The sequence below is a fragment of the Leucoraja erinacea genome, chromosome 11, assembly GCF_028641065.1.
Source record: "Leucoraja erinacea ecotype New England chromosome 11, Leri_hhj_1, whole genome shotgun sequence".
Lineage (NCBI taxonomy): Eukaryota > Metazoa > Chordata > Chondrichthyes > Rajiformes > Rajidae > Leucoraja > Leucoraja erinaceus.
This window is the reverse complement of record NC_073387.1, coordinates 46102213-46116332: the sequence shown is the minus strand read 5'-3', so window position 1 is coordinate 46116332 and position 14120 is coordinate 46102213. Positions and strand designations below refer to the sequence as shown.

Sequence of the window (14120 nt, the reverse complement as noted above, 5' to 3'; positions counted from 1 at the left end):
TCTTATGCTTGTAATAGTTCCATAAATGCAGACCACATATTTTGGAAGTGGTCTGCTTTGCCTGCTAGGAGGAGTCTCATCTCTTCCAGGTGTAATGTTTTGAACATGTTTGAAATCCACATTTTTATTGTTGGTATTGGAGCATTTTTCCAGAATTTGAGTATAAGCTTTTTTCCTCATTATTAGCCCGTAATTAAGTAAGTTCGTTTGAAACCCGTTTAGTTCGGGGTTACCTTCCGATATTCCAAAAATGATCCATTCTGCTTCTAGTACAAGTTTTATTTTAATTAATTTTGTGAAGAATTCAAATATTTAGTTCCAGAATTTTTGGAATTTTATACAAAAAACAAAAGAATGCGCTATGGTAGCTTCTTGTGACTGACATTTATCACAAGTGGGTGAGACATTGGGGAAAAGTTTATTTATTTTAGTTTTTGAATAATAGTCTATGTAATGTTTTGAATTGAATTAGAGTATGTCGTACGTTGATCGAGCATTTATGCACATAGAGTAAGTGTTTTCCCAGATAATTCTATATTCGTTGACCTCGTCCAGATTACTTCAAATTCATTATTTAGCAATCTTAATTCTAGATTTTCTCACAAGCCTTCTTAAGGCAAGTACTTCTGAGAAATTAGATAAAATTCCTGTAGAATTATCCATTGCAATGCATTTATTAAAAGACTTGCCTACAGAAATAATGTATGATTTTTTTTTAGTTTAAAAACCTAAACATACAAATCTATTGCTCACAGGTATTTATGTCTGTGGAACAGTCTACTTTTTTTTTAAATCTTTGGTGCTCTCTGCTGTCTCTGAAGTAGCAGAGCACTGAATGCTAACAGAGGGAACAGTGAGATAAAATAACTCATCATTTCCAAGCTTAGCTTTCTGATGAAGATCTGGGTGATGAAACAAGCTCCATTTCACAGTCTTGAGAGTCTCCTGTGTACTTAATTTACCACCCAAAGACACATCCATAATATTCACAAGAAAATGGCAAGTTTAGGGTCACAGATGTTGTGTATTCTGCATTAGGCGCAAAGATGATGTTTTTTTTCTCCTTAGCCCGTCTATTCGAATACAGCTCATGAAAGTCTTCATTCAGAAACCAATATTAAAGTGCAATAATCTAATTTGTTGAAAATATAGACACAAAGTGCTGGAGTAACTCAACCAGTCAGGCAGATGCTTTGGGGGTACACAAAAATGCTGGCGAAACTCAGCGGGTGCAGCAGCATCTATGGAATTTTCGAAGGAAATAGGCGACGTTTCGGGCCGAAACCCTTCTTCAAGATGCTTTGGGAGGATGTGAGGAGGTGACGTTTTGGGTTGGGACCCTGATTGCTATAGGGAGGGTGAAAGCTGGAAAAGTGGTGAGGGCTGTTCAAAGCCAGATGAGAGGAGTGGTGGGGGTGGCGGTGGGGTGGGGGGGTGGATGTTTGGCAGATGGTTGAACAAAAGCCAGTGATGAAAAGAAACAAGTTTATGAATTTAGGAGATAAAAGATGTTTAATGTAAAGCTGGTGGAAGGGCACGGGGGGGATGGCAGGGGGTGGGGGGGGGGGGGGGGGGGGGGGGGCAGGATTGTGCTAGAAATGGTACTGCATCCAGTTGAAGCACAAGAAAGAGAATGAATTCTCCAATTTTACATAACTAACCAACAAATCCTCCCCCTTTTCACCCCTCTCTTTCCTGTGTCCCATGTGGATGCATACTTGTTTAATTCATCCCATTACCTTCCATTAGTATTTCATAAAAATCAATTTGTTTTGTTAACTCTTTTAAAATGTTCAATAGAAACTCTTATTATGTACTTGGCAACATCAAAAAGTAGGAGTAAGCTTCTTAGGATTGCCCCATCATTCAATGTGATCAAGGCCAAACTATCCCCAGCCTCTTGTCCCTCTCGGTGCCAGTTCCCCAGATCCTTCAATTCTCTGATCTTCCAAATATAATCTAGTTATTCTTTTAAATGCCTCCAATGTTTTAGCCTGTACAATGCTCTGGGACAGAGAATTACATAGATTCAACATCCTCTGTTAGAAGTTGTCCCTACACATTTCAATTTTAATAGACTACCCCCTAATCTTGTAACTATATCCCCTTGTTCCCACTTCTCCCTCGAGTGAAAATGTAAAGTCATACATTGTGGAAATAGCAACCTAACGTCCACATCAACCAAGATGATTAGTGGGATGATTATACTCACCTCACCAGCCTGTGTTTGGCCCATATCCCTCTAAACCTTTCCTATCCATGTACAGTACCTATCTAAATGTTTCTTAGATATCTTGACATCTGCCTGCCATGTGACCTCAGGATCTTTTTACACGTTCCAATAAAATCACCCCTCATTCTTCTAAACGCCAAAGAATTTAATTAGTCACTTGTGATAGGACAACGTGTATATTTGCTTTTTTGACAAACTTTATCTTTAACTCTTGTTCCACTTTTCCTTCTGCATTGATATTCTAGTCACTCTGCATTAAAAAAATATATTTGTTCCAATTTCCTGTCTTGCTCCCTGTCTTTTATGCAATTTTGCTGCCTTCAGGTATGATATTATCTTTAACTTTTTTTATTCAACTATGGATGACATCCTCCCCATGGAATTTTACTTTCTCATCGGAATGTACCAATTCTGTGCAAATAGTGATCATATAAACTGAGAAGTGTGAGATGACTTGGTATGTCTAAGATCTAATCATCTAATCATCTTCGGTTCAAACAATCAAACAAGTGGTTCTTTTCAGCAACAAAGGTAATGCTACAAATGAATAATACACCTCGGGCATATCGAACTGTCCAATTTTATTTTACAGACGTTTTGTTTTTACAAACAATTGTTTTCCTAAGAAACCTGGAATTGTGGAAAATCACGGTATTCAAATTAGTTGTGTCAATGGGAAAAGGTTGTTTTGGGGCTGGAGATTTTCACAGTTGCTATAACAGTTATTCTTCCAGCAGGATTTTAAATAAAGACGCTATCAGTATATAAAGATATAGCTGTAAGTTTATGTTTGTTACTGTGAGCTAGAAACACTAAAATCTCTTAAGAACACAGCTGCTGGTTTCACCGCAGGAGGCCGTTGAAATTGAAAAGAAATCCCTTCCATTGATGCTTGTGCAATGATACTCTATTAAATATTTAACATGTTACATTGTTGAATAGAGTATCATTGCGAAAGTGTGATTAGAAACGATTGCTTGTCAATTTCAATGGCCTCCCACCGTGAAATTGACAAACTGTTTTCTTAAAAGACAATGGTGTCCGATTATTGCGGGAAGATAATGTGTAAAAATATTTTTTTCTCCAATGCTGATTTTGTTTTCCCAAGACAGCTTTTCTCTCTGTTTGTCAATTTACAAAGAGGCTTTTAAGTGTTTCCCAGGTTCCTAATCAAAATAGCCTTACAACAAATTTGGCCCAGATAATGGACTGGAATACTTTATTGTCACATGTAATATATTTAAGAGGGAGTTAGATGTGGCCCTTGTGGTTAAGGGGATCAGGGGGTATGGAGAGAAGGCAGGTACGGGATACTGAGTTGGATGATGAGCCATGATCATATTGAATGGCGGTGCAGGCTCGAAGGGCCGAATGGCCTACTCCTGCACCTAATTTCTATGTTTCTATGTGACTAGGCACAGTGAAATTCTTTGCTGTATACCCAACGTATACAAATAGCTGCCTCCTACGCCGCTGAGAAAGTTACAAAGCTTGCCGGCTCCTCCTTTTGTTCTTCCCTCACCTCCCTCACGGCGGTCCCCCCACACCGGGTCCTCCATTGTTCTTCCCCTCCCCCCTCACGGTGGTTCTTCCTGCTCTCAACCCGGGAGGCATTGCCGCCGCCGCGAAGCTTCACCAGCGCCGAGGCCCCATCGTCGTGAGGCTTCACCGCTGCCACTGCTTCACTGTCGCCGAGGCCTTCGCTGTCGACGCCCCGATTCATGCCTCCGTGATGTCGACCCGGGCCCCAGCCGCGGGTTCCGTCAGCTACTCCACCGACCCGGACTCCAACCCGTGAGGACAGGCTCCTCCGTCCGACCCGCAAGGCCCCAGCCTGACCCGGGCAATCCGGAAGGCGTCGAGACCGCAGCATCTCGATAAAGGCCTCCGGCCGTGCTCCCAGTCCACAGCCGCGGCCCGTCAGGAAGCTTTCTGGCCGCGCGGCCCGTCATAATACAAATAGTGTTTCAATTCATCAATCATGTTGTGAGCAGTGCATTTAGTGGATGCACACATCATAGCAGAACTAGTGTAGAATACAAAGTGATGGAGGAACTTAGGGAAAATATTGCAAAACTATTGCAAAAATATGTAAGGCCCCTGTCCCACTTGCGTGTCCTTGGCACGCTAATTACACGATCTCGTGGTCGCGTTGATTTTATGCGTCCACACAACCGTCTGGAGCGCGCAACGTCATTTGGACACAAAATGCTGGAGTAACTCAGCGGGACCGGCAGCATCTCTGGAGAGAAGGAATGGATGATGTTTCGGGTCGAGACCCTTCTTCAGTCCGAATTTTGTGTCTATCTTCAATTTTCCTGGCCCCGCTCTGGGAGTAGAAGTGGGGGCGGATCCAGACCACAACAGCCGTGAGCCCCAGGCCGAGCTCGGCGATCGTTCGCCTGCTTCTGCTGCTGTTGGAGGTGAGACGTTGCATCGCGCCAGGGTCTTGGGCCTGTCCCAATTTGGCTGTCAGTTACGCGACAGGCCAGTGGCGCGCGAAGATTTAGTTTGCAACAAAATTTTGGAGCGCCGCGCGACACCGCGCACAACTCCATACCCTCCGCGCTTCTCAGTGGGACCGTTCCTGCGCAGCCACACGATACCCGTGCGCCTCAACGCAACGATGAGGTCACATAATTTGCATGCCAAGGACACGTAAGTGGGACAGGGCCTTAACAAAAATGCCATGTGTGCTTGGGCTGTAACTTTCACAACTTGGAGCAAACTCTTCCTTGAGGACCTAAAGCATACCTGCCTTACATAAATGATTGTACATATCTCACTAAATGGCACCATAATCCTTTCTGATATTTGCGAAATATTAAATCCTTTAATATCCAATTATGTCAAAGTGCTTCACAGAATTATTTTTCAACAGCGCTCGCTGTGCTTGGTTGGATGAGGTTGTGAGCTTGAAAACCAGAAGTGTTTTGGAAGCAACATCAGAACTGACCAAAATTTCTCCTGCTCCAATGTCATAACTTGGCAGAAATCATGTTACACCATTGGAGAGACAAAGAGCACCAAACATTTCTATTTTCTTGACTCTTGCAATACTGATTGCATGGAGCCCAAGAATCTAACTGCACACAAAGGATTTGTTGAAATTGGTTCTGATGTGCCCATGTCTGCAGCTTCCATAAGCAGAAGACTTTGGCTCTTGTTTGCGATTGACAATATCCAAGGTGACCTGTTGAAACAGCTTTGTTGAATCATTTCATGCATCTGCAAAGCTATTTGCAATTCAGCTGCTTCAATGCTTCAGAGATGCTCAAATAAAGGAATCATGTAATAATAATAATAATAATAATCTTATTTATATAGCACATTTTTAGTCAACTTGCATTGACCCCAAAGTGCTTCACATAATTACATTACATTTACACACAGGCAAAGGTGGGTGAAGTGTCTTGCCCCAAGGACACAACGACAGTATGCACTCCAAGCAGGATTCGAACCGGCTACCTTCCGGTCGCCAGCCCATTGTCCCATCTGTCGTCCCATAATAAGGTGAATAAATTGAAGATGCACACAGGGGCTCTTGGCCAGGGTAAGTGAATTGAGGACCAGAGGACATGGGTTTAAGGTGAAGGGGAAAAGATTTATTAGAAATCTGAGGGGTAACATTTTCACACAAAGAGTGGTGGGTGCATGGAACAAGCTGCCAAAGGAGGTAGTTGAGGCTGGGGCTATCCCAATGTTTAAGAAACAGTTAGACAGGCACAAGCATAGAACAAGTTTGGAGGGATATTGACCAAACGTGGGACGAGTGTAGCTGGGACATGTTGACCAGTGTGGACAAGTTGGTCCGAAGGGCCTGTTTCAACACTGTATCACTCTATGACTAAAGAAATAGTACCCAAGCCCAGATGATTATTTTTTATTATTCTGACTAAATGGTAATTGTGAAAGACATCAGAGTCTACCTCACATTTAAAGTTTAAGTAGAGACCATTCAAATCTGTGTGCCAATGCATTATTATTCTACAGGCCTTTTGGCATTGCAGTCAACAAGCTTTAAATAATAAATTGCATTTGTAGAGCAAGTTTGAAGTTATAATCAAAGGATCTGATCGCGTTACCCAGCAGCTATTTGAAGTTGTTTATGTTATACAATAGCTCTGTACATTGGCACTCTCTGTTCGCAAGCTCCACCATAACTGTTGCCATTTGATTTTCCCGATCTGCACTCTTACCAAACTGATGATAGTAGGTGGAGAAACGATGACCCCAATCTCCACTCTTATCACAGACACCCCTCCCCCCCCACCCTTTTGTTGCCTCTGCTTTCCCCGCTTTCATCCCATCAAACCCCACACTCCAGCGCCATTTTGAAACTTTTTACCTATCAATTTTCCCACATCTGATCAATAATGCATAACTTGAATTGTTAACTCTTGTCGCTCTCTCCACAGAGTCAACCACATCTGTTTGGTGTTTCTCGCGCTTTGTTTCATTTACATCCAATATCAGGTACCATTACTGAATGTAGGATCAGGTGTTAACCATCCAGTCCTTCGTCCCCCCCCCCCCCCCCCCCCCCCCCCCCCCATCATTTTGTTTGGTTTAGTTTATGATTATTGATACAGTGAAAAGCTTTTTTTGTTTTGTGCTATCCAGTCGGAAAAAGAGACTATACACGATTATAATCAAGCTGTGCACACACAGGAACAAGGGTATAACGTTTAGTGCAAGATAAATTCCAGTAACGTCCAATTAACGAAAGTCTGAAGGTCTCCAATGAGATCAAGTCTGGTTTTTAGTTTAGAGACACAGTGCGGAACAGGGCCTTGGATACAATTACATGGTAAAAATCTATAGAACTCGTTCTAGCCTTTTAGAGGTGAGAATTCCTCATTTTAAATTCACTTTCTGTGGGAAAGCACTTCCTGATTTCACTCTTGGCTATCATTTTAACATTGTTGTGTGTATTCTGGGATGGAACATATTATATAAAGCAATACCTGTACCTCAGATAGATCATCACTCAATCTCTAAATCACAACCCAACTTTAAGTTGACTGATATAATGATACAATTCTTGTGGGGTTATTAATGGGCATGTGTGAGAAAATAGCTGTCAGGAAAATAAGTGGGGGAATGGGACTGTTGTGAGAATCAGCAAACACTTGATAAATCGAATGGCCTCCTCCTATACTGTGTAAGAATTTAAGATAGGACGATGAGTGAAAACTTTGTATAGCTCAACATTAACACCCTCCTCATATCTCTGAGATAAAGGCCACTATAAGTACTGCATTCAGTGCTCCCAATGCAGCCTCCTTTACATCGGCTAAACCAAGAGTAGACCAGTCGGCCATTTTGCCGAGCATAAACTCAGTCTGCCAGGGCCTGCTGGATCACCTGGTTGCGAACCATTTTAACTCTATTCCCCATTCATTACCAGAGGGAGGCCACATGCAAACTGAAGGAACAGCACCTCATATTCCACTTGGGTAGCTGCCAAACCAACGGTTTGAACACTGTGTAGGAAGGAACTGGAGATGCTGGTTTACACCGAAGATCGACACAAAATGTTGGAGTAACTCAGCAGGTCAGGCAGCATCTCTGCGGAGAAGGAATGGGTGACGTTTCGGGTCGAGACCCTTCAGCCGACTGAGGGGGTGGGAGTTTGCAACCTTCATGTGGTCTGCCCTGTTTTGACGAATGCAATCAACCTGGCGTGCACAATCACATAAGATCAACTAGAACAAGTTGTCCTACAACTTTAGGCTGTGCACGCCATACGCAAGAAGAAGAAGCCGACTGAGAGTCAGGGTTGAGGAAATCTAGAGACGTGGAAGGGTAAGATGTGAAAACGACAGATGATCTAGGAAATGTAGAATGAGGACTGAATTCTCCAACAGATCATAAGGCCTGATTCCACGCTGTGTCTCTAAACTCTAAACCAGCCCTGTCCTTATTCACAACTCAATAACGGAATAACTAAGTGAGGCAGAGTTAAGAGTATTTAACAGCACCTCTGGGATGGGGTGGATGGGGTTAAAAAGTGATTGATTCAGGAGTCTGATAGCAGTGTTCCACATCCTACCTGAAGGATGACAATCAAAATTGGATGTAAGACTCTAGGTGAGGCTCGTCCGAGATTCATGAAGATTCAGCTTAAATATTTTCCCTCTGTAATCTCTGCCTTAAACATTCCAGCCCAGGATCCAATATACTTTAGTAACAGTCCTTCAAGGTTTACCTTCTGACTGGAGCCAAGCTATATTGGTACTGCAGATACACGAGTCAAGTTTTAAAATTTAGCTGCAATGTTGAATACAGAGAATATTTACAAAGATGTTGCCAAGACTCAAGGGCCTGAGCTCCAGGGAGAGGTTGAGCAGGTGAGGACTTTACTCCTTGGAGCGCAGAAGGTTGAGGGGTGATATTACTCCCAGTCTTTTACCCAGAGAAAGAGAATCAAAAACCAGAGGACATACATTTAAGATGAGAGGGGTAAGATTTAATAATAACCTGAGGGGTAATTTTTTCACTCGGGTGGTGGGTATATGGAATGAGCTGCCAGAAGAGGTAATTGAGGCAGGTGCTATAACAGCATTTAATAGACACTTGGATAGGTGCATGGATACCATAGGTTGAGAGGGATATAGGTCAAACACAGGCAATTAGGACTAGCTTAAATGGGACATCTTGGTCAGAATGGACAAGTTGGGCTGAAGGGCCTGTTTCTGTGCTGTACGACTGTATGATTCCATGACTCAATTGACGTTGAAGTGCTTTCATTCACTCAAAGGACTTAACTATCAGGAATAATGAAAGAGATCCTAAATGTCCATTTTGCGTGGTTATAAGTTCGGGACACTGCGAGTAGGTAGCTTTCTGTGACCAGAGTATTTTTCCAATCTATTACCTGTAGCAAGCTATCCTGAAGAGAGTCAGTGAAAAAAATATAATGTGCACTCATGAAATACTTGCAACCTGTGAAAATTGCAATAGGAAAGTCTTGAGAGCAATTTAGTTGCTGAATCTTTTGTTCTGGGAATAATATGTTGAATGTACTATATTCGTGTTGGCAAGGTAACACATAAAAAATGGGGATGAAAATGTATGTATAGTGGGAGGCTGTTAAATAAAATGGATTTTAGTCATGCTGCACAGATATTATAATTGTATTTCCATTCAGTCACTTGGCTACTGATTGATCGGTCTCTGCTATTTTCGATGCAGGAAGAAAATCATGCTTTTGTTAGCAACCTATCATCATTATTGCCAATGCCAGTGCATTGTGTGGGGGGAAAACAAGATGTGATTGGGGTTCTTTTCTGAATCTGAGCTGAGTATAGGAAGGGATTTAAAAAATATATTATATTGAGAACGGTGCACTCTGCCACCCAGTGGGAAAATGTTTCCATTGCACGTTATCAACCGAGACTAGTTTGTGGGGCATTTATATTTATACTTTAATTAACCATTACTTACAATAAAACAGCACATTAACAAATAAATGCTCCTCAAGAGAGTTCAGAGACATAAGCAGATAAAGAATGGATGACAGGAAGTATTTCCAAAACCTTGGATAGAGAGAATTGTAAGGGTTTTAAAGTGGAACAATGAGGCGTAGAGATAGACACAAATAGCTGAAGCAATTCAGCGGGACAGGCAGCGTCAATGGGTAAAAGGACTGGGTCGAGACCCTTTTTCTCGACCCGAACCGTCACCCATTCCTTCTATCCAGAGATGATGCCTGTCCCGCTGAGTTACTCCAGCATTTTGTGTTTATCAGTTCTTTCCTACACATGAAGGAGGGCATTTTAGTATAACTCCAACACCATCAATTTCAAAAGTTTCAAAGGTTTTTTATTCTCACGTGTACCAATTAAGGTACAGTGATATGCAAATTGCCACTTGGTTAAGGAGATGGTGGAAAAAGGAGAAGGACTTGTGTCCAATGGCCAAGGAAGCGTGATGTGGCTGGAGAGATTTGCCTGTGAGTTGCAAGAAAGCCTTAAATTGGCATCACTGGGAGATGAAACATAAGATTCTTGTTTGCATGAAACTGGTAGAGAGCACAGTATACACGACAATGCTAAATAACATAATAAATACAATGACCAATGCAAAACAGTAGATTGGTGCAAAGATTGTAGTGCAATCCAAAGAAGTGTAAAAAGATAGGGTACACAAAAAAGCTGGAGAAACTCAGCGGGTGCAGCAGCATCTATGGAGCGAAGGAAAAAGGCAACGTTTCGGGCCGAAACCCTTCTTTAGACTGATCGGGGGTGGAGGGGGGGGGGGGGGCAGGGAGAAGAAAGGAAAAAGGAGGAGGAGCCCAAAGGCTGGGGGATGGGAGGAGACAGCAGGAGGGCTGAGGAAGGGGAGGAGACAGCAAGGACTAACAAAATTGGGAGAATTCAATGTTCATGCCCCCAGGATGCAGACTCCCCAGGCGGAATATGAGGTGCTGTTCCTCCAATTTCTGGTGTTGCTCGCTCTGGCCATGGAGGAGACCCAGGACAGAGAGGTCGGATACGGAGTGGGAGGGGGAGTTGAAGTGCTGAGCCACCGGGAGGTCAGGTAGGTTCCTGCGGACGGAGCGGAGGTGTTCGGCGAAACGATCGCTCAACCTCCGCTTGGTCTCACCGATATAGATCTGCTGACATCTAGAGCTGCGGATGCAATAGAAACATAGAAACATAGAAAATAGGTGCAGGAGTAGGCCATTCGGCCCTTCGAGGCTGCACCGCCATTCAATATGATCATGGCTGATCATCCAACTCAGTATCCTGTACTCCTCCAGGATGAGCTGCAACTCTTCCTCATCCTCACTTTCGCTTTCACTTTCGGAAGAGTATTCCTCCGTTTCACTTCGACCATGTTGCTGCTGGCGACTCTGAATTTCTGCAATCTCTGCTCTGAGCCGATCAATCTCCTCTTTCTCAGTTGCAATCTGTCTTCGCAAAAACTGCTCCATGGCCAGCAGTTCCTTCTGTTCAGTCAGGATTTCATTCTCCTGAGCCAGGAGAATATTTATAACTTCCTCTTCATTCTCACTCATTTCTTCTTTAGAAACATCTTCCTTTGAAAGGCTAGCAATTTCTTGGGCAATCTTTGTTTCACATTCCTGCCTTTTAGCTTCACGAAGTTTCCACTTCAGTGCTGTTAAAATCCGTTGCACTTCCCACAGCTTCTCTTCTTTGGATAAGTCCTTTATGCCAGCTTGCAAATCCCTGTGCAAACATTTCACCAGGAATTCGTGCCGCCAAATTTCTTCCTTAATACTCTCTTGTGTCTCGGGTAAGACCTGTCATTGTTGCCACGTTAGACCAGCGAAGTGGTTTCACGACTGTTTTGAACTCTTTCTCCCCAAACAGCTCTTTGACATGAGTGAAAAGCAGGTACAGTACGTAATTACTGATCTGAACAGTAGGGCTAAGAACAATAGAAATATTCTGGATGTTCATTTTTGTTTCACTTTCTTTTTCAATGACATGGTTCTTATGGATGAGGTTGGAGGAGATGCAGGTAAACCTCTGTCGCACCTGGAACAGTTTGGCGAGTCGAGACGGTAGGGTGTACAAATTTCTTTATTTTAAAACGAGAATAAAGTTGTGACCCGAGTCGAGTTAGACAGCCAAATATAAACGACGGTTATTCTATTTGTGTGGCGCTAGAATGAACTGTTAACAGAAAGACCCGCGAAAAAGCTCCCGCGCTCATGTGGCCGCGCCAGCCAATCGCGAGGGTTTGATATTAACAGGGCCACCACTAGGTGCCACTACAGGACCCCCCCAGAACCCGAGGTACTGAACCGAGCAGGAGGCCGGACCTGGCGACCGGAACGCGTGGTAACCACGGAAGGGGCGGGTGATATAGGTGGGGCTGGTGGAACAGAATCAGAGGACAGTAACAGTGTGGGAGGAACAGAAACACCAGGTGGGGGAAGAACAGGCACAACGGGTGCCACTGGATCAGCCAGCGGACGGCCCCTAAACCGAGGCTGCGCCACCACCACCGTCGACATCCAGGTGGGCCGGCTTAAGTTGAGCGACGGGGATGATCTCCTCTCAGCCCCCGATGTCCAACAGGAAAGTCACGACGCCAGGACGCAACACCTGGAACGGACCCTCGTAGACACGCTGCAGTGGGGACCGATGAACAAACACAAATAAGCAGTTCTTAAGGTCCAGCGACACGTGGACCAGGGCAGTCCCATGCCGCGAGGTAGGCACAGGAGCCAGCCGCCCACTCGCTCCCGGAGGCTCGCCAAAACCGCCGGGGTAGACTGCAGCTGCCCTCGAACCGCAGGGAGGAAATCCCCAGGCACCCGCAAAACCGAGCCGTACACCAACTCGGCGGATGATGCATCTTAGTCCACTTTAAGGGCCATGCGGATGCCTAATAGCACCCAAGGCAACTGGTCTACCCAGTCCAGACCTGTGAGACAGATTCAGATTCAGATTCAATTTTAATTGTCATTGTCAGTGTACAGTACAGAGACAATGAAATGCATTATACGGGGCGTGCCTTCAGCACCGCTTTCAGGTGTCGGTGGAATCGCTCCACTAGTCCATTTGCCTGGGGCTGATAGGCAGTGGTGTGGTGCAACTGCGTCCCGTATAATTTTGCCAGCAAAGCCCACAACGAGGACGTGAATTGAGCCCCCCCCCCCCCCCCGGTCAGTGGAAATGTCTGCCGGAACCCCGAACCTAGCAATCCAATTGGCTGCAAGGGCCCTGGAACAAGTCACGGCGGAGGTGTCCGACAGCGGGATAGCCTCAGGCTACCTCGTAAACCGACCCACCACCGTGAGGAGATGCATGGACCCGCGGGACGACGGCAACGGGCCACTAAATCTACATGAAAGTGTTGGAAACGGCCCGAGGGAACCACAAAGTCTTGCACTGGGGCCCGCAAATGACGTTGCACCTTGAATGTCTGGCAGGGGTTGCAGGCTCTAGCCCAACCGCGACCTGTTTGCGGAGACCCTGCCAGACAAATTTGTCCGCCACCGGCGTGGAAGTCGCCCGGATTGAAGGGTGGGCGAGGAGTAAGAGTATGCGGCAGCATCTTGGGGAGTAGATGTGAAAGGGGTGATTGGTTCAGGGGTCTGAATTCCCCTCCAATTGTTGATGCTGAGAAAATCAGCGATAATTGATCTTTAGCTAGGTCGTAATATCTTTAACTTAATCATAAGGCTCCCAGAATGAGTATGGTTTTGGTTTAAAACACCCCAGGCTATTGCAAAAACAGAGATATTTCCTTTTAAGGACCTACTTGAGCAATTCTGAGAAGGCTTCTGCTTCCATTGGCCCAGGAGTGAAATTTAAAGGATTTTTTTTTCTTATTTCCTGATACTGATTCACTTATACATTTTGTTTACCCAGCAGAAAACTGGGTGGCATTTCCTGCTAACATCCCCATTGCTAATAAATCTCAATGGTGTCAATGTGGATTTAAGAAACTGTTAAAAAGGATCAACCCATAGGCTCTTGTTGGATATTCTTGCTGTTTGTTCAAATACATGCACATCAGCACAAACACCACCCTCCGCAATGATCAAATAAGCTTAGGTTACAGCTAGACAAGACTGTATTTTGAATATTGTGTTCAATCTTAGCTATCCTTCCATAGAGAACGGTGGCACAGCGGTAGAGTTGCTGCCTTACAGTGAATGCAGCGCCGGAGACCCGGGTTCGATCCTGACTACAGGTGCTGTCTGTACGGAGTTTGTATGTTCTCCCCGTGACCTGCGTGGGTTTTCTCCGAGATATTTGGTTTCCTCCCACGCTCCAAAAACGTACAGGTGTGTAGGTTAATTGGCTTGGTAAATGTAAAAAGTGTCAAGTCAAGTCAAGTCAAGTTTATTTGTCACATACACATACGAGATGTGCAGTGAAATGAAAGTGGCAATGCTCGC

The 14120-nt window shown here is 44.4% G+C and overlaps 1 protein-coding gene across 1 annotated transcript; it reads right to left on the bottom strand.

Moving 5' to 3' along the window:
* Positions 1–5315: 5315 nt before the first annotated feature.
* LOC129701377 (ralA-binding protein 1-A-like) lies at positions 5316–11703 on the bottom strand (the record flags this gene model as incomplete). The annotated part of the gene is given in 4 exon segments (XM_055642515.1): positions 5316–5426; positions 9114–9181; positions 10979–11507; positions 11509–11703. Coding segments are annotated over 4 exon segments (903 nt in total), but the record flags the coding sequence as incomplete, so codon positions are not given.
* Positions 11704–14120: the final 2417 nt, after the last annotated feature.